General features: G+C 40.6%; 1 protein-coding gene across 1 annotated transcript in view; it reads left to right on the forward strand.

The window, feature by feature from the left end:
• Positions 1–26,283, forward strand: part of LOC103802483 (thrombospondin type-1 domain-containing protein 7B-like) — a gene marked incomplete at both ends in the record, with an annotated part of 77,789 nt that overhangs the window by 1,835 nt on the left and 49,671 nt on the right. The window contains 2 exons of the mRNA XM_009074963.1: positions 9,583–9,834; positions 17,307–17,476. Coding sequence (XP_009073211.1) covers positions 9,583–9,834; positions 17,307–17,476 — 422 coding nt within the window. The remainder of the gene's footprint in view (positions 1–9,582; positions 9,835–17,306; positions 17,477–26,283) is intronic.

Genomic DNA, 26,283 nt, shown 5'->3' on the forward strand with positions numbered 1-26,283 from the left:
TAGTGAGGAGGTGTCCCTGCCCATGGCAGGGGGTTGGGACTAGATGATCTTTAAGGTCCATTCCAACCCCTAAATTCTATGATTCTATGATCCTTATTGAGGAGCTTTCCTGTCTGGGTATAACTCTTGGATTCTGGTAGGTGACTGGCATGGCTATCTTTGGTAGAGGTTGTTGATTTCTATCTTTGTGGATTTTATATCTCTTAGTATATATAGGCTGCTGGACTATAATTCAAATGTGAAGGTTACAGTAATGTGCAGCAAATAATGGAAAGATTTATTTCATTTCTCACATCTAAATTTAAGCTATCTAAGCTCTGCCATTTGACTCCAGGTTGGATTTGGGTAGGTGCCAATAGCTACAGACGACTGAGAAATTGATTGACTTCTGAGAAAGTCAGAATTTCTAGAGATCTTCTTGTGCTCTGTTTTTCAAGGATATTAGAAGTTCTTGAAAAGTCCTACTCCTGAATTTTGCAGAAATCAATCAGTTTCTCAGCAATCTATAGCTCCTGGTGCTGGCACAAACTCAGATGGCAGAGAGAAGGGGTGATTTTACATCCAATTCTCTACCCCAGTTAATGCACATATACTGAAGTAAAAATAAACATTCTAGCCTTTTTCTTACCTGCTTCTATTACACCTGTAGCCAAGCACAGATTATTTTGTTCAGCTGAAAAAGTCAGGCTTTGTGAACTGTTCCAGTAGTTTCTAACATCTTAACTTTATTTCTCTTCTATAAATATATGCTGATTCTGAATATACAGATTTTATGCCCATGTAGCTGCTTGACTTTAATGAAGTCACTTGTGATTTATGCAGCCATGTGACCAGCAGCAGGTTTATGTCTGCTAACACTTGTTAGCTGCTCTTCTGCCTCTTGTGTCTCATTTCTTATCGGAGGCTCTGGGAAGGGAATCCTGATTTTGTTAAAAATTCTCTTTCTCTGCCCTCACACACACACTGCTATGTTTGCCGTAAGAATGGGGAATGGAAACTTTCTATAGGTGTTTTTTTCTGTTATACATTGAATTTCTGGATGACAGTGCAGAGGGTGCTGGGAGCTCTAGTTTTAGTGACTCTATCCCTTATTGAGTTGTCTTCTTCCCTGCTCCTTTCTGGGATTTTTGCTGATCTAGCCCCTTTTTTTGAGTGCACAGCTCCATTAGCTGCCTCCTGGCATACTTTTTCTGCTGAGGTAGTGTCTCAGATACAGTGCAGAGCTGAACCTGACCCATCCCTTGCTCTTACTCTAAATACAAGAGCGAAGACCATCGGTTGAGTAGAGGATGGAAGGTCACATCATGTTACAACATCCAGATAGTCACACACTATTCCTTTCTCCTTTTGGACCTAAAATCCAAAGCTGAAAATCCGATCTCTGTTTAATTCTAGGGCTGAAGTGTCACAGATATCAAATACTCCTGACAATGACTCCGTTTAGGCATCCCCTGGTAGTGTCCTCCTCATTTTGTTGTGCAGCATATTTGCTACTATTCTTCTGAAGAACAGGCCTGATCTTACAGATGTCGCTTTACAACAGCAAAGGTATTTTGGGTATTGATAAAGAAGAGTAAATGCATTTGCATAACCCTGTAGTGGGGTCTGGCAGGCAGCCAAGTGTCTGCTGTAAAATGGGAAAGAAGTGCCTTGTTTGTGCTTCTGTGTTTTCCTGGCCAAGGTTTCCCATTTGGACTAACACCGCCGAGTAATGAGAGATTGAGATCTCTCAATGAGAAATGTAAATTAAATTTATGGAAAACTGAGGCTAGAGACAGGAATATCCCTAGATATGCTTTAGCAGTGGGCTTTTAGCTGGTCTGCCTGAGTTTTGCCATCACACTTCCTTCCACCACTGCCTGGTTCTCACAGGGAAGTTGCAGGCAATGGGAGTGGTCAGATAACCACCCCTGGCTGGCCAAGGGCCCCCTGAGGAGAGGGACCATATGCTCATCTTGCCTCCTAATTTATAATGTAATGGCAAAGATGTCTAATTTATTATCAAGGTTGTTTAATTTATTGGTGTGTAATCTCAGGGCTGTAGAGCAGCCAGTGAACAGCAGCAGCTGCTGTGCTCCCTGATGGTAGAGGATACAGGATACACTCCATGGCATGAAAGGACAGTTTTTTATCAAAAATTGGATTTTGGTGGGCTTGAGTGCAAGCTGGTTTTTAAAGACTAAAAGATCGAATGCGTTCACTTCTTATAGATCACAGAAGCACAGAATTGCTTGTGTTGGAAAGGACCTTAAATACCTAGTTCCAATGCCTGTGCCATGGGCAGGGACATCTTCCACTAGACCAAGTTGTTCTAAGCCTCACACAGCCTGGCCTTGAATACTTCCACAGATGGGGCACCCAGAACTTCTCTGGGCAACTTGTTCCAGTGCCTCATCACACTCAGAGTGAAGAATTTCATCCTAATATCTAACCTAAAATTACCTTCTTTCAGTGTGAAGCCATTTCCCCCTTTTCCTCTCACTCCACATCCTCAGAAAAAGTCCCTCTTCTGCTCTCCTGCAGCCCCTTTAGGTATTGTCAGGTGCTCTAAGGTCTCCCTGGAGCCTTCTCTTCTCCAGGCTGAACACCCCCAGTGCTCTCAACCTGTCCCATAGCAGAGGTGCTCCAGCCCTTGTTGGAGCATCTCTGTGGCCCTTTTCTGTACTCACTCCAACAGATCCACGTAGTTTTGTTGAGGCCCCAGAGCTGGATGCTGTATTCCAGGTGGAGTTCCACAAGAGTGGAGTAGAGGGGGAGGTGCCAGTTTAGTAGCAGGACATTAATTAGTTTTTGAGTGATAAGAATGGCTGTTGGGGTGTCCTTTCCCTTGTGAAATAGGCAGCAGCAGTGGGAAATGTGCATGATACTTGTTTTCACTTTTTCACTAGTTCTTAAGTTTGCTGTTGAACTCTGTGAAAAGGACCCTTTGGTTTTACGGTTTTACAGTGAATCCCCAGGTAGGAGCCTGTGAAAAGGACCCTTTGGTTTTACAGTGAATCCCCAGGTAGGAGCTGAAAAATCCTTTGGTCCTATGAAGAACTGTGTGTCTGTACCAGCCTTAAAGGTACAAGCAAAAATCCCAGAAATTTTAAAGGTAAAAACTCTAAATAGGAATTGCTTGGAATAGAGCGCAGATACATGGAGGATTGGATGTGCTGTGTTAGGGAAACAGAGCTGAGGATGTTTTTGATGAAATATCTTTTCAGTCTGGAGGTTCTACGTTTGTTAGAATGGAAGGAAAAGGGACAAAGGCAGAGGAAAGGGAGGGACAGACTTTTGAATATACCCAATGTGACAACAATTGAACAGCAGAACATCAACAGACCTTGAGACAGGTTCACTTCTGCTCAGAAGCAATTTTGGTGTAGAAACCTTATATTCCTGAAAATAAAAGGAGCAACATTAAAATAGAAGAATTTTATGGATCTGATTTGAAGCTTTTAAATACTTTATTTTAAAAGATGGGTTTTCTTTCATGCTATTCCAGGTACAATTCTGATTTCATTTTAGTTCAGAAAAAGTGTTAGTTTTGTGTTTAATCTCATATCCACTAACAAATTCAAACATAAGCATTAAAAATAAAACCCTCTGAAAAAGGTGCAAGGAATGAATGTGCCAGAACTTCTGCTCTGTTTGGTTTCCTGTCTTGTCACAGCTGTAAAAATCTACTGAATAGTGGGACAAAGGCACTTGAGTTCCTTTCCTTTTTTTTTCTCTTTTAAAAGAAAAGGTTATTTAGGTTAGACACTGAACCGCAGTTCAGTGAAATGAGTGCCCACATTGCAATCCTAAATAAATTTAACCTGATTTTCTAACCTGATGTGTGTGCTCACTAAGCATACTGAGAAGATAAAGTCAGGAGCAAACAGTTTTAGGGGTTTTTATTATTATTATTTGGATAAGGAGTCTTTTAGGTACATATTTCTTAAACACTTCATTCTACATGTAAGATGACAACAGTGTTATAATAGAGTCGGATTTGGGTTTCTGTTTACTTTGCCTTTGTAAGTGAAAATTCAGGTCAAACTCAGCCAAGGGACAACCCATCTGTCACGGTGGAGGTGGAGCAGCATTCAACTCTTTTGTTTGCCCCTGTAATTTAAATTTCCATTATCCATTTCCTAGTGGATTGTGCTTAACCACTGTGCTGTTGTACATTTTTTGGAAAAAAATATTTGCAGTTTCAGTGTTGACATTCTTCTGTTCCCTGGGTGAATACAAAATTCTGCAGTCCGGAGGTGGAAATGCTGTGCTGTAACCATCCATTTGATGGTTCTGATTCTGATTTGGGAGAGGAATTGTATGTTCACATTCCTCTTGGCAGATGTAGGAAACAAGCTTCAGTGCTCAGGCTTGCAAAGAAATCCCTGAGCTATTGGAGAAGGAGATATTATTTTCTAGTGTTCTTTTAAAAAGTTTTGAATCTCATTTCCTTTGCTTTTATTAAAAGCACATGAAACAAAGGAGCAATGACTCCTTTCTTCATTTCCATAACTAACATTTTGGTGATTAAGCACTGGAATAAGCTGCCCAGAGAAGTGGTGGAATTGCTGTGCCTGGAAGTGTTCAAAAGGAGTGTGGATGTGGCACCTGGGGACATGGTTGGGTGGTGGACTTGGCAGTGCTGGGCTAATGGTTGGACTTGGTAGTCTTAGAGGTCTTTTCCAATACTGATGATTCTATGATTCTTTGATTTTTGGAAACAGCATCCTATAATAACTGTGATTTTTCTTCTGTTCTCCAATTGTTCCTGGAGCCAGCTGCTCCTGTAACTCCAAGATTCCAGAGTCTGCCTGGGTAGCACAGCATTTATTTTCAACTGGAGCAGAGGATCTGGTCATTAAGTTTTAGACTCACCAGACCCTAGACATTTTATTGATGTATGTTTGGATTATAGGCCTCCCATCTCCCTTTCCCTTTGGTCAGTTGTATGGCAGGCAAGTATTCCCCATCTTCCTCACCACCCTGGTGCAGCAGGGGCTGGTGTTTCTTCTGCCAAAGAAACCTCCACTGCACAAATTGAATGTGTGATGTCACCAGTGTCCAAAATAGCTCTGGCAGCCCTTGAGGTCTCTAAAATACAGTAGAAATTCTGAAAAATATGCCTGTTAATTTTGATTGCCAGTTTCTCAGGGGAAAAAAGTGTTTTCATGTAGTTAGAAACATGGCAAGACTGTCCATTATTAGACTCTTGGCTAATGACATTATTAGCCAAGTGCAAAGAGCAGGTGGTGTATATTCCAGTAGCCTGTAGGGTTGGGTTGTTGATTACGGAATAAGAGATGATGCCAAAAGAAGGGAAAAAAAAAGAAAATGGGTTGTTATCAGTGTGGCTTAGCTCACTTCAGGATTTTCTTGCTCTGCAGCATGTGGATTTGAGCATAGGGTTTGGGAGGGAGAGCCTGACTGCAGAAGTGGTACCTTGTCTTCCTGATTCTGCCTTTGCACCAGCATCATGGGCATGGTGACAGCTTCTTGGTGTGTCAGATTATTTTGGGGATGATCCTTTCAGTGTAAAAGGCTTAATAATAACCACCTGATTCATCCTGTAATTATTTTGGAGATGATCCTTTCAGTGTAAAAGGTTTAATAATAACCACCTGATTCATCCTGTAGTGTAAGGAAATGCATTTACCTTTGGTTCTGAATGCATTGGTATGGTTGGGAAAGGAAACCAAGGGTAATTTCTGTGCTGTGCCCAACTTGATTTAATGATGCACAGCTCCTGGATGGTCTAACTCCTTTTTCCAGCTGTTAGACATGTTCCCACTCACTTCCTTGTGGTGGATGTGATGACTTTGTGACTGTAGGGCATGTAGCACAGAGGCACTGAGCTGTTGGAAAATGTGCTGGTTTTTGGTGAGCTGCTTTTTGTCCAGAGCAGAAAGGGGGTATGGTTCAGCTTGGGGCTGCACAACTACTGTATCTCATGGGTGTGCGTGGCTGGAGATGGGGGAGACGAGTTGTTCTGCTCTGTTGGCAGCAGCCTGCAGTGACACAGTCACAGGGGATGTGGAGCTGCACAGCTGGAGAGGTGCACAGGGCTGCTTTCCCTCCTCCCCTTCTTGCTTTTCTCTGTGCAGCTCCAGGACTATACTAAGAGGCATGAGTAAATTTCCTTTGGTTTAGTGTTTTGTGGTGGTGTTTTTTTTTTTTTAAGAAGTGGTTTATTCCTCTGGTACACAAGAGGCTAAGAGGGCACTCTGCCACTAGAGCAAGTTAGGTTTCATGCTGCTGCTGGCTGCTAACAAATGGATCCATCCTACACTGCAGGCACCGTAACATAGGTTGGGAAACAATTCCTGGAGTTTTACAGTGTCAATCCAAGCGTGTAACACAGAAAAAAGCATCAGTTGCTTACTATATCATGGTTGCCAGATTGACTCCCAAGTAGGTCTAACCTGAGACATTAATGTGTGGAAAATTAGTTTATAAACAGGACTGATGTAGTATCTGCTGTCCCCAGGACCTGCTTCCTCTCCCTCCCAATTCAATTTGTGCCACAGCAGCACAGATGTGTCTCTGGTTTGCAGCCTCAGATCAGTGAGTGTCTCACATGTCTGGGCTTTATCTGTGTTACGTCGTCCCAAATCTGTGTGCAACATGAAAGGCTGTGTCTGAATTTCACGCAAAGGAGTGTTCTTACATTTGCCTTTGTGTTGCTTGGTGTCACAATTAATTTGACTTGGAGGCTCTGAATGGGTAGGTACAAGTTAATTAATTTGCTTTCTGCTAGGCAGTTGCTTGTAATTCTCCCTCAAAAACCTACTTGAGCAGGATGGAAATTGCCAGCTCCGTGTTTTGTTTGCCCTAAGGTCAACGAAGTTAGCATCTTAGCCTTTTATATCAGGAGCAGTGGAGGAATTTGCAGAGAAAGAAACAGCTGTTCAGCCTTTGCACAGCTCAAAGGCCTTTCCCAGTGCAAGGATGACTTCTGGGCAGAGATGGCTTTTGCAGCCAGAGGGTTGATGTAGGTTTGGAGAATCTATTAGAAGAGGTATTGGAGGTATTTTCTGGCTGAGAACTAGGAGTAGCAATGTTCATTTGAAAGAAGACCCCTAACCAGACTTTTAAAGGCTTCATTTCATTAGGTTTTCCAGTAAAGATCAGGCAAGTCTTAAATCCCTTTTGAAGCAGTGCAGCCCCAAAGATGGATTTGGGGTTTTGTGGTGGTATCTGAATGGGGAGTTTTGATCACTCTTTAAAATGTGAGATCACTGACCCTCCATGGTGTGTTCTTAGATAAACTGGAGTTTTCTGATACCATCAGTTAGAACAGTGTTTTGTATATACTAATGTTTTATCTACTCAAAATCAGGAATTATTCTTCCTTGTTAATATTGTGGCATGGGTGGCTCACCTGTTGGCAAAGTATTAAAAGGAAAATAAAGTGGCCATTCATGTGGCTGCACCTAATGTTCCAAAAAACCCCTCAAAATACTTGGGTTGGTAAGTGCATATATAATAATTACTACTTTGCAGTCCTTGGTTCAATAGTGTTGATGTTTTGTTCCAGGGACAGCTTTGCAGTCAGTTGCATTTGACTTGTAATAGAGGAATAAGACATGTTTTTAAGTTGTAAGCAAGAATAGTTTTATTTTGGGGTGGCTCTATCACAGGCTGTCAGTACTTCATGGAGTTGTTTAAACAAACCTCAGTAAATGCATCCTCACAGCACCTGTGAATTCAATGAGCTTTATTCTGGGGGAAAAAAATGAGACAAAGTTATTGCACTTTATTTTTTCACTTTGAAGTCCAAATATAAGCCACTAAATGCTGTGTTTTGCAGGTGGTTGAGGGTCTAGTCAAACTTGATGTGTTTGAGTGGGAATATTCCTACAGACCTTTGTGAAAAGGGGACCAATTTCTAGACTGGAGAAGTGAGTGAATGTCCTTTATTTTCTCTGCTCCCCCCATGAGGCTGCTTGGCAATCCTGAAATGATTGCCCCAGTCTATTTTCTTTAGAGGAAGTTAGGTTAGTCAAACTGTGCTACAAGTAATAGTAAGAGAGGTAATGGCTGGTTCCCTGGCAGCAGCTCTGGATTTCACACCTTTTAAGTGTACCTGTATTTGCTGTTTACAGCTGGCAAAAGCTTGGTCATATTGTGGTTTAAGCAACTAGAGGCTAGAGAAGACAAATTTAGAGAGTTCACACTGAGTTAATCATGTGTGGTCTTAATTTCTGAGGCCAGTTTGCCAGTGTCTTAAGTGACCTTAAAACACTCATTTGTGACACATCTGTATAACTATGCAGAACTCAGAAAATCTTACGTTCTTTTCTCCTGGTGTTTCCTTTTTTTTTCTGGATTTCATCTTTTTTTGCCCCATCGTGTCCTTCATAATGCTTCAGTGGTATCTCTGCTCATGCTCATCTCATCCATCCCTCAGTCTTCTTTTGGTGTCTCTTTTTCTGCTGTTACCTCAGCTATGGAAGGTTTTTCTCCTATTTTGGGGGAGGAAGGGTGACCCCCTAGAATCATAGAATTGTTTGTGTTGGAAGGGACCTAAAAACACCATCTAGTTTCAGCCCCTCTGCCATGGGCAGGGACACCTTCCAACAGACCAGTTTGCTCAAAGCCCTATCCTAACTGGCCTTGAACACTTCCAGGGATGGGGCAGCCACTTTGGCTGGTCTCTAGACAGGGTGAGGTGGATCAGCTGCAGCTGTGCTCAGTGGGCTCTCTCCCAGTGCCCACTGGACTGGAGAGCCATCTGAGACAGAAGCAGAGGAGCAAGGAAGGATGGTGGCCTTGGCATGGAAGTTTGTCTTTTCAGAGAAGTATTTGCTGCATTTGCCTTACTTTTCTGTGTTGTGTTAAGCTCTTGTAACTTTGGAACTCTTAAAAATGTTACTCTGGGACTTTGTATCTTGATACCAAATCTCAGCAGTTGGCAGCTCTTAGAATTTGTTTTCTCACTGTATTGGGCCTTGTGTGGTGTCTCAATGTGTTACAGCATGAATGAGATCATGTCCTAATGTCAGCAGGAGTAATTGAGTCCCGAAATACATTCCCAGTTTGCAGCATTCTTGGGTCTCTGGTGGTTGTCAGGTTTGAAAACCCTCTGGCCTTGTTTGACAGCATTTGTTTGATAACAGCCTCACAAAACTGACACCTTTCCTATTAGTGTGGGACTAATTATTGTTTAGAAGAGCAGAGTTGCTCAGCAGGATGTGCTGACACCTGGACAGACAGCAGACAGTTTGTCCTGTGTGCAGGGTGTGGGAGTGGCTATCAGTGGCAATATTTCACTTGGTTTTGGATTTTATTTTCCATTCTGGATAAACTGTGAAATTCTAACTGCACAGGAGGAAATATGATGCCTCTTGTGTTTGTTTTAACTCAAAATAAATGAAATATATTATTTACAAACTACTTGGCATGCAAGTTTGCACTCAGAGCTCAATGGAAATGCATTATGTGCACTGCATTAGAGCTCCTCTTGCTTCCATTGTATCAGTGTTGATGCAGGTGCCCAAAATGACCATGGATTTCTTCTGTGGGGAGGGGTTTGGCTTGAAAATGAAAAGGAGATTTATTAAACAAGGCTTCCTCAGCTTTTGTGCTGTGTTCTTATCTTAGCCTCTGCCTGCAAGATCCCATCCCTGTGACCTTCAAGTCCTGTGTCATCGCTAAAGACTGTGAGATGTCGGAGTGGTCCCCATGGAGCACCTGCTCACAGACGTGTGGCTGGGGAGATCTCAGCCCAGGCTTCCGGAGCCGGCGCCGCAGCGTGCGGAGCGTGGCCATGGGCAATGGGAAGCGATGCCCGGACCTGGAAGAGAGGGAAGCATGCAGTGCTGGAGGGAAGGAGCTGCTGCAGCCTTGCCCCAGGTATGCTGAGAGCTTTTAGCCCAGTTTTTGGAAGTTAGAAACCCTTGTTTGATGACTGCATTGTGCAAAGCAGGTCTTCGTTGCTCGCTTCGTGCGTGGAGAGGGTCACATGTTGTGCTTTCTCTCTGTGCCTAAGAGATCATTGATTTGATCATTGTTAACCATGATTAGTGGTATTATTTATGGCTAGTAATAGTCTGGTAATTGTTGCTATTATCGTTATTGCTATTACAGTAATTACAGTTATATATAGGAATAATTTTAAATTACATCCACTACGGTTTATATTTTCATATTTTCAAAAACTGAGAGCAGATACTCTTGTTCTCCAGAGGGGCTTTCATACTGATTGCTGCTTCGGAGAATTTCCTCAGCTGCTCAGAGACTGGGCAGGTCTCCATGGCTCTGGTTTTATTGGCTTTGAGACTGCAATTTTTACATAAGATATAACGATTCCTCTTCATCTCCCCATAAAAATTATCCTAGTCCTGCTTGAGGAAAATGGGAACTGATCAGAGATAGTAGTTTGGACTTTACTCTGCTTCCCTCTGGGTACTTCTTGGAATGGGAAGATTTGCAGTCCCTGAGAGCTTGCTTCGTTTGTGGCAATCTTTGTTCTGGCAGGAGAGGATCTTGCCTTTCTGGTCTGCAAACTCCATCATTATGCTTGGCCAGGCTGGTATAGGAGGTTGATAGTGTGCTGTTCAAGGAAATAAAATATTGCTTGATTTATTTATTTTTTTTTTTGTGTGTGACATATTCTGGGATTGACTGTAAAATGCTTTGGGATTGATAAAATTTTATATGCGTGCAGACAAATCTCCCTGTCTGTGAATGAATGTGTTTAACAGGAGATCTGTTCAGTGTTCAAGTCATGAGTTTCTGGGGCTTTGCCAGATACTGCCAAAACCTTTGATAAAGCCTTTGCAAGATAAATTTCTTAGGAAGGTGTAACCTGTAAAAGTGTCTCTGTATCACTGGGCTCATTCAAAATCAAATGCTGATCATTTTTATGCACCCTGCTAGCAGAAGAGAGGAAGTATAAAAAAAAAAAGTTCTGTTGCTTGATTACATCTTACAAAAAGGCTCTTACAGAGTGATTTTTGCTCCTGCCCAAGCGCACATCAATTTCAAAGACAATAGATTAAGACATTGTCTTGCTGATTTTGTACAGGAGTGTGGGTGCAGGTGACACCTGATTGGGAGAGACTGGCTGGAAGTTAATCAAGGAGTGAACAGACCTGGGTCTGTCCCTAGTTTCTCACTTCTACTTTTTGACATTGCACTGTATTGAAGGGCAAACAGTTATGTAGAGCTAGGAGATCCCAAAAGCTGAGAACCTGCATAACACTGATAATTTTTTGGAGGTGACACTCTTACTATAGAAGGAAACTTGTTCTTTCAGTGTACTGCTGCTATGCCCAGGTTTTCATGAGCCTATGAACTCCGAAACCTTCTCCATCCTGTGGTGCCTTCATACCTTGAGGCAACACCTCCAGGGCAGTATCTGCATGACTAGGAATAAAGTGCCTAATGTACTAGCTTAGAAAAATGACATTGAACTTGCAGGTTAATAGAGCCACTTAAGTAAAAGTATTAAAAAATGCAACTCTGGAATTTAGTTAATTGTTATTTCTTGGGATGTAATATCTCAAAATGCAGGTGGTAGGTTATGACCTGCTCACAATGTGCAGTGTTGAGGAGAATTTTGCAGTAGTGCCTGATTAGTAGACTTTGATTTGTCCATTCAGTATACAGAAACAGGCAAGAATGAAAATCCGTAATATTGCAGTATGTACTATGGGTCTACTGGATGTAAGGCCTTTGGGGCCAGAGAATTGAATTCATGAACAGAAGCCAAATGTTTTAAAGTGTTATTTAGGTGTCAGCAGCCAGTGAAGGATGTTAGTGGGCCATGTTACAGTTTACAGCCTGGTGATTTGGTGTTGGTCCTTTGGAACTGGTGACTGAGATACTGGAAATAACTCAGATTGGAAAGCAATGGTTTTCAGCCATAGAGGGATGGAATGTTAATCCCTGTAAAATATTATAAGAAGCCTTTGATGCTCCTATTCTCATTATTTGAGCATATTCTCTTTGCAGTGTAATACCTAGAAAGATTATGCTTTTTTCCCTCTTAAATACATGCCACTTCATCTGTGGCTTTGCTGAGGCTTACCCAACAGTTATCTTTTCTTCCCCGTACAAGATGATGATGAATTTAAAGAGATTCCAGAGCCGAAATAAAAGACTCCCTCCTTCATTTGTCTGGTCTCAGCACAAGCCATTCTTTCTTTCTGGCTTGTGTTTGCCTAATCAGATTAGTCTGAAAATCTTCTAAGGTGAGACTCCTGTTTACTTTCTCAGTTCCTGGAAATTTTTTGGTTGATTTGGGACGAGCAATCTTTGCTTTAGCTTTATTTTTCAGGCAAGAATTTTTGAAAGCTTGCCCTGGCCACAGCAAAGAAAATGGGTGATGACATTGACTAGAAAAAGTCTCTGAGCAGGAAAAGGAAGAGGATTAGGGAGAAATTCTCAGTATATTAGGCAGAAATTCTTGCCTGTGGGGGTGGTGAGAAACTGGCACAGGTTGCCCAGAGAAGCTGTGGCTGCCCCATCACTGGAAGTGTTCAAGGCCAGGTTAGATGGGGCTTGGAGCAACCTGGGCTAGTGGAAGGTGTTCCTGCCCCATGGCAGGGGGTGGGATGAGATGAGCTTTAAGGTCCTTCCAACCCAAACCATTCTATGATTTCCTAGAGGCTGTTTTTTAATGTAGGGGCAGAGAGCAACCCATGACTGAATGAAGGAACATATTGTGGGCTACACCTACTAACACAGAAAAGCAGCAGCTAAAGAGGTAGAACTTGCAGAGTTGTACTCAGAAGAAAGAGATGGATGAAGGCATATTCCAGTCTCCTGAAAGGATCCAGGGAATGAATAAAGGTGCCTTAAGCTTCAGAACTGCTCTGTTAAATATTAGCTCTATGTCCATGGCAAGGCTACAAGTTAAAGGTCCCATCAGAGGCAGGTGGCAAGGGTATATATCTGCTGTTAAATAGGAAGGGCTTTTAATTTTATGACTGAAGTTTACGATAACTTCTATAATCAATAGTTTAAATACAAGAAAATAAAACACTTTAACTGCTTGTAAGACTCCTGAGCTTTGTGCTCTGTTTTACTTTTGGTTATTTGTTTTGAAAGGATTAAGCACTTAAAAGGCTTAAACACGTAGGAGGTGATTCTACTTTCTTTTATTGTGATATAAATTTGGGATAGTTCAATTAAAGTGAATGGGTATATACAGGTATAAAACATGTGTAAACACTAAGAGCATAAGTCCAATAGACTAAAGAGACCAAGAGGTTACTATAAATCGGAAAGATATTGAGCACTTATTTGTTGCATAACTGTCACTGAATCATCACTTTTAAAACAATGCATTAGATCATTTTTATCCTTGATGTGTAGCTTTTGTGTTTGCTGGGAATAGATAGATTTTCCAGAATTATGATTATGTCTTTATATCTTTCATTTTGCTTGTGGTTGCTATGTTACAAGACAGGGATTTAGAAAAAAACCCAAACCTACCTCTTTGCTTTGTTGGAAATTCAAGGCTTTTCGGAAGTTAAATGATGGAAAATGGGAAAGTTTTAAGACCTGGTATTTTCAAAAGGCTTGAAGTTACTGCTGAAATACAGGTGTGATGGTATCACTTTGTAAATGAGGCTCATTATGCCCAAATTAAAGTTAAGGCATTAGTGTGAAGTAGGAAAGATTGGAGAGGAAATGCAGTGAACCATGCTAGTAGGCTCTGGAGTTACACATTGGGAGTGATAGCAACACTACTCCTGAGCCCTTTGATCTTGGGCATACAGCAATGACATCCAGCTTTGCAGCCTCCCTTTGGGTCAGTACCCATCCACAGTGAAGTTCTGGTTCTCCAGCTCCACTCTGGGTGCTGATCCTGTAGCTGTGGTTGGGTGTCACAATGCAAGTGCACACTTTGGCTGTGATTGGAACAGAAACCTGTGGAATCTGATCTTCTGCTTCCTCTAATGACTCTTTATCTGGGAAATTCTGAGCACTGCTCATGATGTGAAAAGCTGTTCAGTTTTATCAGCCAAGTTGCCTCCTAGATACCTAAGCACATACTTTATTGTTTCTAAACTAGCAGTTTTTGCCTGTCCTTTTTCTTAAGCAGACTGGTACAGCTGTCTGTGGGTTCTGGATGTCCCATTTGGGATGTTACCTGGTTAGACCTCTAAGCATCAGCAATGGGATCTGTCAGTCTTTGGAGTACCTAGAACTCCTGCACCTCAGTATTGTAAAAGGCTGGAGCAAGCATGTTGGGAAGTGAAAGGAAAGGGTTTGAGATATTTTAGCTATAGTGAGAGGTCTGTAGATAAATGGGTCACAGCTAGGACTGTGACTGTACCGAGTTTCATCAGTCTAACTACATATTGGTGGAAGTTAAAATGAGATATTGGAATTGTTGTCAGTGACAGGTTTTGGCAGAGTGATCACGAGAGTACACTGGAGTCAACCAGCTTTGATCCCAGTGTGTAATGACCCTCCTGCTTCCTGAGTTACCACACTGGGGATTTGAGCTGTCACACCTTCTGGTGATAGTTATCACACCTTCTGGGGACAGTGAACAGGGTGGCTGGATGGTACTGGCCCCTGGTACAGCATATTTCTGCTCTAACAACAGAATGCCCATAGTAGCACTGATTACTTTTGTCATCTGCATTCAGCTGGAGAAATTAGTCATGTGTTAAACTCGCTGTGGATATTGCTAATAATTTGCAAGTACTACCCTGAGTTTACCAAAGTTACAATCCCAAGCATTTTCCAGCCAGTAATCTTGTTTTTGTGCTAATAGCTATTAACAACCTTCTGATTAAATATAGAGATTATGCAGCCAATTTCTATTTGTTAAATAATGTGAATTCTCGTTGCCTTTAGTGTAGTCCATAGGTGGGCAAATTACTACCAAGTATTAGCCATGCTGCTGAAAACCCTGCAAAGAGTCTGCCACACAGCTGTCCAAGGTCACTGTGTCTGTTGGAAAAGGTCTTGCACTGTGTTTCCCACTCAGTGGGACAGCAATCCCTTGGATACATTTCTGGGATATTGGCCTTTTTAATGGCATTGAAAATGTGTCCCTTCTAAACAACTAATGCTTGGAGATCAGGATTTGTTACTGGGAAACTCCAGATAGCTGAGGGCATGTCAACAGGGCAAAAGCAAGATGGGCTGATGGGGCTGAGAGTTGGAGCTGTGGACAGCAGTGCAGGCAATGACTGGAGCAGTGAGAGCTGTTCACTGGAGACTGCTTGGTGTGGAGCACACTATCCAGTTAGTTACTCTGTGAGAATATCTAAAGGGATTTTTTTTTTTTTTGATTCAGGAGCTGATGAAGTTTAATTATCTGTGAGCTCAGATTTAGTTATTTTGCATAATTTTAATCACCGATGGCCTAATTTTCGTAGGTGTTAACTCCCGCAGCTCACGCTGAATAGGAGAAGCAGATGCTCACACCTCTGGAAATGAGTCTGGGATCCAGAGTTCACAGCTGACTTCCTAAGGCAGATACTGATAATCAGTTTTTCTTTAGTCAGCTATTGTTTAATAAATACTTCCCTAAAACAACTCTTTCCATGGCTGTGAAAATGTGTGTTTTGTGTTTAGACTTTTCGTTTGTAAGTGTAAACCTGCAAAGCACAATGTCCTGGGGTGGTGTGGAGGAGGGATGCTCTTCACCCCATGTTTGATGAAGAGCATGTTTCATTGCTTTTATGGTAAGAGGAAGGTTGCATTTAGCACTGCAGGCCCCCAAAATGGGATTGGGAATTCCCAGAAGGAACTACTAAAAGAAAAAAATTCATGGCTGTGCTTTATATGTTGTGGGAGTTGAAGTATTTGATGCTTGTCATGTGAAAAGTGTGTTCTTTATTGTTTTCTCTGCTGGTAATAAACCCCGTGAGTGTATCTAGACTTGCACATGATGCTGTGTGTTATTTAAGAGAGCATGACAGCTCATCTGACAAGTACCTGTAAATGAAAAGTAATTGACAGTACTCACAAACGCTTTCCGTGAGTAAGTTACAAAACTCATAAGTGCTTTGTGCCTAGAAATCATTTTATGCCCATATTTACAGCATCAGAAGTTAAGAGAACATTGATGTGTGCTCCAACTAATGTGTTTATATTTCATATAATTTTGAGATGCAGGTTTCCTTGCCACAGCTTTAGTCAGGAACAGATACTCACTGTGGAGGATGCACAGAATTATGATGTGGAAGTTGTTTTTTTGTTTTTTTTTTGCAGAGACACCCCATTGTGTTTGAGTTTACAGTGATCAGTCAGCAGTTAACAAACAAATGTAGTTTTAACAACTGTGGATCTGCTGTAAGAGGAGAGAGCATTTGTCTTGAGGATAAAAGAAGGGAATTATTTTATGTAGTTTACATTACACAAAGCCCAAAGATTGTATGGAAAAAGTAAACTATGAAATGTAGAGTAGAGGAGGAATAAAGCAGCAGAAGTGTGAACAGATTGGTTATAAAAACAATATTGCCTAAGATTTGCTTTCAGAAAGCTCAGAAAGACTTCGGGCTCTTATTTACTCCCCTCATACTGTGACCTGTGAATCAAAGCGAATTATGCCTGTGAAAACTGTTGTGTTAGAAATATGCTCTACATTTGCAGTCATTATGGGGAAATAACTTTCCCTTTCCACAGATGCACAACACTGTTCTCCCTATGGTTTTATTAAGCTCTTCCTGGCATTTAAGCTGGTACATACCAAAGACTATTGTCTGTACAGCATTCACCTAGCTGTGCTCCAGAACATTATCCTTCCTTGAAGACCATTAATGCTCATTACTTGTGAATGCAATATAGAATGGAAGTATTTCTTATCTAGAGCTTGCTGTGTATCACAATGTCTGGAAATTGGAATTAACTGAATTGCTTTGGCCAATCCCTTGAAGGAATTGGTAGCACCTTAGGCACTTAAAGCTGTCCCCTCTAGACAAGCCACCCATGCTTGGAGCTCTGTTGACACACGCAGGATTTCAGCTATTAAATGCATTTCAGAGTGAGGTGTTCTGCTCTTGGTAGAAAGGTGGTTCAGTTGTTTGAGCCACATGTTTGAAAATGAATTTTCACACTTAATCAAACCTCTTTATCTTCTCTCCTGTTTTACACCCTGCTCAAAGGTGTTGTCAGGATGATTTAATGTTTCAGAATGCTTTGGAGATCGGTGCTCTGTGAGAAGCTTTGCACAAGTGCTCCTGACAAATAGCAAATACTTAACCTATGTAAATTTAACACTCAGAATGTTTCAAAACATTCCCTGTTTTGGATAGAGAAGTGCTGCTATAAAGATTAAACTGTCTTTTGTCATCTATGAAGTACCTCTCCCTCACCCATAGTCTTGTTTTGCCTGTTCTCTTCTGTTTTCAAAGGTTTGCCTGGAGAACATCTGAATGGAAAGCTTGCCAAGTGTCTCTCCTCTTTAACCAGCAGGACCCTCAGCACCACAAGCATGTAGGGCTTTGTGGAGGTGGCATACAAACCCGGGTGGTCTACTGTGTCCAGATCACGGTGGAGCTTGGGACGCACCGACGGAAGGAAGGTACGTGTGCAGAGTCGTTCTGAAGGGCTGGCCTAAGTAGATCTAAGAGAAACAGGGAAAGAAAAGAAGTAGATAACAAGCAATTAGTAGCTTTTGGCTAGCTGATGCCTTCTTTGAATCCATTCTCACAAAAGGTGGTGTTGTTTGGCATCAGGAGGGGATGGTCCTCAGAGTTCTGAGGAACTGCCAGGAGCCACAACCTTCTGGGGTGAATTGCTGCTAGTTTTGTTGTTTGCTTCTGTTGGGAGGGTTACAAAGGATGAAGGAACTAAATTTTGCTTGGAGCTGACTTTTCTTCCTCTCTCATATATCATGTAGCCCAGCCCCTTGGTGGCTGAATACATTTATCTGTGGTTTAGTCCTGGTTTAGAGTATAAAAAAAGGATGTCACACTCCATTCCGGATATGGCTTTACCCTCTGCTTCAGATTGATACACAATCTTTCTTGTGATTTGAAGGGGAAAGCAAAAATAATATTGTCACAACTTCTAAGCAGACAGACGAGTTTTGGACTCTGGTAGTGAGTTATATTTCTTTTAGAAGAATAATAAGTAGTTACAGATGCACAATGAATAATTCATCTTAGGCTGCTTTATTTGCTTGATGTAGTGCTCTTGCAGAATGTGTTTTTGAGCAGAGATGTAAGATAATAACAACACAGTATCATATCTTACAGAGGCAAAGCAAATGTTTCCTGGACACACAGGGTGTGCCCTAGCATCCTGCACAGACTCTGAGATTGTGGAAAACCAGACCACTTTCAATCTGTTCTTGGTCCATGCATAGTGTCTGCTTCACCTCTCCCAAACATCTGGCTCTACCTCACTCTCCCAACATAACCCCATCAGCTGTTTTGCACAAGTGTGTGATGCACATGACTTTCAAAGTAAGAAAAAATGCTGTTGAGGAGAGGTGTGCAACATTTATTGACTGTCTTCATCCTCTTGATTGCATCTGTGGTCCATGCAGCCACTTTGTCAGGTTGGTGAGCAGTGAGCTTGAACTGATTTCGTTCACACTTTATTCTTTGTCAATATTATGAATTTCTCAAGAAGATTGCACCTGAAACCTGTACACCAACACAACTTGTGACAGAAATGGTGCTATACATCCAGTGTGTGATCACCTGCAGGTTATTCCTTTGTCCAAAGTTCAGCTTAAAAAGTGCAACCCTTTCCTCATATGGGATACCTATCCCTACTGGGTACCTCTTCCTTTCTTCCTTTCTTTTTACAGTTCTAACCTTTTCTTAAAAAGACATTTATATAAGCAACTGAAAATAAAACAAACATGCAAAGCAGTTGTGCAAGGTGTAAGTTATTTCTGCTCTTTCAGGGCACTTGTGCAGATGTGCAGTAGCCCTTGGAAAGTGAGAATCCCATCTACTGTCAATGTAGTCATCAGCAAACAGAAAGAGGGAAAGCCTTCCCTATTATCCCTCCCCATGCAGTAATATTCGGTGTGTCTCATTTTTCTAACTGATGAATTTTTATTATTTGAATAAATAATGAATGACACAGATTCTGATTTTTTTTTTTCCTGGCAATCTGAACTGATAGAATACTTTTATTCATCATTAGGACATCTCCTGCTTTATTGTACCTATTTCTTAGTGGTAAGGAGAAGATGAAGAAGTTAATCCTCTATGTATAAGTAAATATAGAGTCTAATTGCTGCCATCAAAAGTATAGTACTTTTTGTTTCTTCACCTCTTGAGTGTCCTTAAAGGGATCATTCTGGAATCAAACAAGCGAGTCTAATAGGATATTACCATCCATCACAGTTGTTATTCTTCTGGTTACTTCCAATGAGAATTTGGACTTAGGCCCAATGACATATGTGAAAGAAGATTTTGTCCTGTGGTCTCTCCAGCAGCATTCTTGGATAAAATATGTTGAATCCTAGTTGGAGACAGGTACCATCTGTGATGTATTTATATGCACTGCTCGAAGCTCTTTTAATCCCCGAAGGATCTCTCTCCCATTTCTCATTTGCTTAGTCTTCCCATCTATTTCTTCTTTTATTAAAATGTGTATATTTGGAACGGCAGCACCTGTTCTTTTGAGTCTGTATATATCAGTTATTCAGGAGGTTAAGTCTACTGAAATCTTTCTATATTTTGATTATAAAATTCCAACTTGAAGATTCTGGAAATGGAAAACTCTCACTCAGGTATTACTTTTAGAAATGCATTGATAAGATTTCATATCTTTCTCCCCCAAGAGAGGTTACCTAACTGAGAAATCTGTCTTGATTCAAGCAACATTATATTTTTTTTAAGCCTTAAGGAAGAAGTTCATACTTTTAACATGGATGATGAGTACTTGGAGGCAGAAGATCTTCCAGTCTTTGAAGTCCTTGGTAATATTCTTGCATTCTGAGATTGTTACATCTAGATGAAGCTGGCAGGGAAGAGCTGGTAAATGTGTAAAGAAATTCAGAGGTCTGTGTTTCTGTGTGGGTAGGTAAGCCAGTGCATAGACACCTAAGATAAGAGACTGCATTATTTTGTGTTAGCTGTTCTGTCCAAGAGGTTCACATCTCTACTCACTCGTGAGGTTTTTGTTGGTTTAGACTTAACTTTAGCATAATTAGCTTTAAACAGATCCTTGTGTTATTTCTGTAAGTATCTAATCAAATTTTAACACATTTACATTTATAATGATTAATTTTATAGAGATATTGTCACCAAATATTTCAAGTTTATCTTTATTCTTTTGATCTCCAGAGATGGAAGTAGCAAATCTGCATGTTTGAAATGATGTTGCTTTTACGGAGGAGACAAGTTTTGCACAAAAAGTAGCATAGGACATGCAAATGAGTTAGTTACCTATGGTACAGCTCTGATCTGCTCATTCTGCCCTTCAGGTCTGGATACTCCTTGGTCCCTGTGCCTGGACATCTCATATCTGGAACAAACTGTAGGCAAAGTGGTAGCTGCTGCTCTTCCTAACTCTTTTTTAAAGTAAATCTGTTCACTTATATGGAAGCTCTTTTAAATAAAGCAGATCCTTATTTTCAAAGCCACACAGTGCTGCCATGGGACACACATATTTTCTTCTCTTTTGTAAGTGGGCTTACAGCAAGAGAGAAGAGTTTTGTGATTTTATGAAGTTTTATCTAAAATGTGTTTCCCCACAGTAAATTTTGGTTGATCTGTGTGAACATCACTAACTAGCAACTCCCAGTATACCAACAGAAAAGACATTTGGTAAAAGCAAGGAAGAATATTATGCAGGGATCAGTTTATGAAATCTCTCCTAGTTTGGCAATACAACTCTCTTCTGAATCACAATAATTAAGTCCAGTAATATGGGCTTTAGAATTCCTCTGAGTCTGGGAATGGTGTCTGTTTGTATGTTCAAACAGCTCATAAACATATACAGTTCCTAGATTTAATCTTATTCCTCAGGAATTTGTTAGCTTCTCTTCTTAAAGCCAAGGACTATCCTTTTGTTTTCTAATTAAATTTTTCTTTTTGGATTTATTTAGAGTCTGTAACTCTCTACCAGTAGTTTGGGACATGCACCCTTCATAAAATCCTCCAGAAGCATCTCCTCTCTGCTCTGAACTAGTTACCTGCTGTCCATACTGACTGGGATTGCTGCTCTCTCTATTTTCTGTAGCTTTCTAACTAGGGATCTGTCTGCCCTGTCATTCTTTCACAAAATTTGTGCCTTATATATCTTGACATTTTTTCTTTTTCACTTGTTTGAATGAGATCCAATTTACCTCTCACTTCCAGAATTTTCTTCTAATGTTTTTCAGAGCCTGTCTGCTTAAGTTGTAATTATAGGACTGGAAAGACCTTTGTGAAATGCTGTTTTCCCTCGAATCCTCTTTACTGTTTACCCAGCATAGTAAACTTGGCTAATAAAATGTATCTCTTATTACCCTCTGAGCAGCAAATCATTGCAGGCTTCAGTCTTCTTAATCTTTGTTATTTTCCATTGGAAAATCCACATGGAATTCTCAGACCTGTACGAGGTTCTAAACTTTTGTTTACATTTTTTGCTTAATGAATGTCTCCATTACATTCATCTCCATATATTTATTTTTCTCTGATACTGGATTTCAGCTGCAGGTGTGTGAGATAGCTGTGCCTTCATTATTCTTGGATATCTTTTAGTGTTGCCCAGCAAAACTATTTCTTTCAGAAGTCTCTATTACTTTTGTACCCCTCTTGTTTGAGAGAGATTCAGTCCTCACTTTTACTAGACATAATATTGTGACTGACTTAATCCGTGTTAATTCACCAGCTTGTACTAACTTTTGCTTTGTTTTTAGGATGCAGTTCCACCTGGTTCATCTTACATCAGATTTTTTTTTTTTTTCAGAAACCTGTGTGTCACCAACTGTAGCAGCAAAACCTCCTTTAGTCTGTTTACAATTGAGGACTTGGAAAATACTCAAGTAACTTTTCAGGTCTAATGGTTACCTTCTGATCCATCCCTGTGTGAATTCCCTTATGTAGTTTTGTCTTACAAGGCACTTTACTGACAGTCACAAAATGGTCTGAAACTGAAACTGTTCCCCTGCACTTTCATTGAAGTACTCCTTATATGGGTCTCAAAATCATGATTTAATGGCCCTAATGCTTTCTTGTTTTCCACAAAATATTAAGCTTTCTCCCTAGTTCCGACAGAGAAAAATGTCTAATCCTTTCTTATCTGATGAGTGACTTTCTTGTTTTCCTCAAAATATTCAGCTTTCTCCCTAGTTCTGACAGAGAAAAGTGTCTAATCCTTTCTTATCTGATGAGTGAACCTTTCAAACTATTCTTGATTCCCATATGGGAGAGGTTTTGGCACTGTGTTTTGTTTTCCAGAAATTAGTGCCTCTTCAGAGCTGCACAGAGATTAATTTGAGAACTCCTTTCATATCTTGCATTATTCTCTATTTATGGAGCTGCACAGAGATTAGTTTGAGAACTCCTTTCATTCATATCTTGCATTATTCTCTATTTATTCTCATCCCATTCTTTCTGCCCTTTTGTCTCTTTTAGCTCTGAAATATGCTGTTTTGCCTTCTTTGCTCCATTCGCTCTGTTGCCTAATGAGGGTGGCACATTTTTTTCCCCCTGCAAGTTCTTTGTTCTGCTCTGAATCATGATCTTCCACTGCATGTCTTCTGGGGGATTAGTGTTTCAAATTGGTGCATGTGGCATCTGCTCACTAAACTATGGAGGTAGTTTCAGGAAGAGAAAAATATCAACCGAGAGTCCAATGTGAATGTGCCACCATCCTCTTGGGTTCCAGCTGTTCTGTGAACCACCAGGCCTGACTCTTTAGAAAGAAGAAGTTGGTTGTGTAGGTTGTTGTTGTTTATGGCTGTTGCCATCCTGCATATTTATTGGGAGAAGACTGCCTTGATGGAGATTAGCTGCCCATAGGAGTTGGCACAGGTTATGCACTGTTGGAGTGGATATGAATCCTGTGTGGAGTATGAGCCCTATATTAAATTAACACTGTTGGGGCTTTTTTTTTTTATGGGTAAATTTATGCTGGGGAAGCTGCAGGAATGAGAAGATTAATTTACTCTGTGGAAATTAGAATTTAAGAACTTTGATGTTTAAATCCTGTTGTCCTTGTCTGGTTTAGGAAATTGAAAAGGAATAGGTTAGAATATATTAATAATGAGAAAACTTTACTAGGACCATGGGAGAGAACTGATGGTCAGCAGTGGTGTGAAAAAAGCTTTGTTCAACTGCCTTGTGCTACAGCAACAGGAGCATCCTGCCTGGGGTTTAGTTGACCTGAATCACAGAAACCAGATTCTCAGGTGGAATAACCCCCTGCAAGGATCCCTCTCATCCCAAACTAGTTACTTATCACTGGGATGACCACACTGGCTTGAAAAGATGAGAAATATACCTCTGAAGTGTGAAATATATTCAGGGAAGTCTGCATCAGATTTATATTGCTGGGATGCCGAGTTATTGATCTGTAAGCTCACCAAATGCTGAGCAGAATTTATGAGATACAACTCACATAATGGAAAAATAAATATGTAACAGCTGGCTTCTTCGGGGGAAACCCTTTAGAAGCAGGAGAGGAAATGATTTTATTCAGATTGTTGCAGTGCTTGACAGTAGTGTTTAAATGTGTATTTCAAGAATTTTAGTTGGAATCCATTAAGGAAAAAAACCCAGTTTCCCTAATGTCTTTTAGAGGTGTAATATTTTCAATTCTTTCATATCTTGAAACTAATTAAACTAAAATGAAGAGAATAATGTAGAGAGAGACTTGGACAGTGAAAGAAATGTGCCTTCCACAGAATAGGGCTTTTCTTTTGTCAACAAGCTATTTGATATGACTGTGAAATAGTTATCTTTTCATAGTTCTGTTTGTATAGCTGCCTGTGGTATGCAGCAAATAATATGCTGCCCAGTCAGTTCACGTGAGATGCTCAGTTTTAGGTCAGGCTTTTATCTTTGAAAGCTAAGATTTTAATTGCATTTGTACTTTTGTCACTATGTCCTGCCACTGGAAATGGATTAATTGTATTCCAGACAGTGATGGTTTGTTCTGTGTAATTTTGTCCTATTGTTGTTATGAGGCTGAGGAACTGTATTGTGTGCAGACAATAACGTTAAGTCAGATGAAAAATTAAAAGGATTTCTATGTACGAGGCTACACCACAAACTGGGACACTGGGGAGGGAGGATGAAGCCTGTGGTGGTTGTGCTGGTCCTGGAACAGGAGACATTTGAGACACATGGAGCTTGTGCACGTGTGGACTGGCTGAGTGTGTCACTAGCTTAGCATTGGGGCACTTGTACCACATTCCAGGGTCACAGAGACACCTACAGTGGTGCTTTTCTTCTGGCATTCACAGAACAGATCTCTGCTGCTTGGTGTTCCTTCCTGTAGAATGAACACTGAACTCAGTGGTGGGCAAAGCTTTATGCTCTTATGAGGCTTTCAGGAAGTTTTCATGGGTTTTCTTCCCTGTTTCATAGGTTTTCTTCCCTGTTTTACTTGTAACTTCTCTCAGCCTCTCTGGTGGTCAGTCCCAGTGTTTTCCAGCCTTTTCTGCTGAACATCCCACAGAATCCTTTTTTCCTTCCCCTCACAGCCTTCACTGGCATCCCAGCATCCCTGTTGCCACCACTGTTTTTCCTGGTCACTCTTAATGACTTGTCACCTCTGGTCTGCTCACTCATGTGGCTGCTGGTGGGAAGCCCCATGTTCACTCTGAATTTTTGCCAGATCTGTGTTTTCTGTTGTTAATCTCTACAAATTCTGCTGCAGCAAAACAATGCAGTATCCCAGCTGGGATCACAATCCTATTGTACAGCAGAGGATATGGACACAGGGATACTTTTTTGTCTGTGTCACTTTAATAAAACTGTGAGGATCTTTATTGTTCTGAAGTACATTAAACCGTTGTTGCTCTTGGCAATCCACTATTAACCCTCTTTCATGCTGTGATTAGCCTTCTATTCATACATTGTTCCTTGTCTATTAAATAGATTCTAATTGAAAATAGGACTTCAACTTTGTGCCTAGTGGCTTCAAAACTAATTGGTTCTTCCTAAAAGCATAAAGGAACCCTTTCCATCAGGCATGGGGTGCATTAGGCTTCACAGAGGGATGCAGTGGACTGGGGTTGGTGCCATGTCCAGGCTGGTTAAATTGTATTCACCACTTCTCCCTGGTGTAATATTTTGGTTTTGCTATAAAAAATAAGGTTAGAGGAATGATTTACAAATGTTGTGCTGGGTTTATCCCTGTTGTGTTTTGCACAGGAAGGTGCTTTTATAACATGTTCCTTTGTGATTTTCTAAGGTAATTTCCCTTTATATTGATCCAGGTATCTTTGGTTTATAAGTCCTGGCAAAGGCAGTAAGAACTTTCACAAGGATATGCCATCCCTTTCTTGTACCCTGGCAATCATTACTTTGGCTTAGTTTTTCCAAAAGATGTGGTCAGCATTTAGATTTATCTCCTTGAAGATTAAGCATTACCTAAAATATAGCTGTAAGAGACAGCCCTGATAATCTTTGGTGTATTCCAGACATGCAATTGATGTTTACAAGTATCTAATTTAGTTGTTAATATCAGAAATACCTGGGATTTTTTTTGCATTGTAAAAGGGAAATGAAATTAGGGTCCAGGGAAAAAAAGTGTTGTTTACCTCCTGAGGATTTGAAAGACCACATTTGACAGGAATCCCTGCAAACAAAATGCCATCCTGTTCATTTCTCCATCTGTCTGGTCAGCACTGCTTTTTACCTAGTGTTGGTATGTGTGCCTGCAAGTATCTGACCACATGACTGTATTCAAAGATAATTTATTTATTGGCTTAAAATTACATTATGGAAATAATCATATCAGAGCTGATTTCCTCTTCCACTCTTCTTCCAAATCATTACCTCAGTAAAAATATATAGGAAAACAAGACTCTTTAGAACCCAATTTATTATCTCCTGCTGGTAGCAATAACCTGAAAATAACAGCAAATAGTAAAATTCAAACTTGAGGCAAGACACTGGTGCTGGGAACAGCTGCAGTCGCATTTATAAAGGATAGATTCAATATAACAGCTATAGAAATGTGCAATGTTTCAGAGGCTCCCAGATTAGTACTTGATTGCTTTTTCAAGTTTGTGCTATAGATTGGGAAGAACACAGGATTTTAAAAGGTATGAACAAGCACCATAAATAAGATGCTACTTGAATCAGAGATGTTGCCTTCCTCTCCCACTCTTCACTTCCCTGGCTTCTGCCTTTCCTCTTCACCCCAAAAAGTGGCTAATATTTTTTCAAGGAAAATAATTACACAGAAAGCACTGTTTCTATTTGA

This window comes from Acanthisitta chloris, unplaced genomic scaffold (genome assembly GCF_000695815.1).
Source record: "Acanthisitta chloris isolate BGI_N310 unplaced genomic scaffold, ASM69581v1 scaffold17455, whole genome shotgun sequence".
NCBI lineage: Eukaryota > Metazoa > Chordata > Aves > Passeriformes > Acanthisittidae > Acanthisitta > Acanthisitta chloris.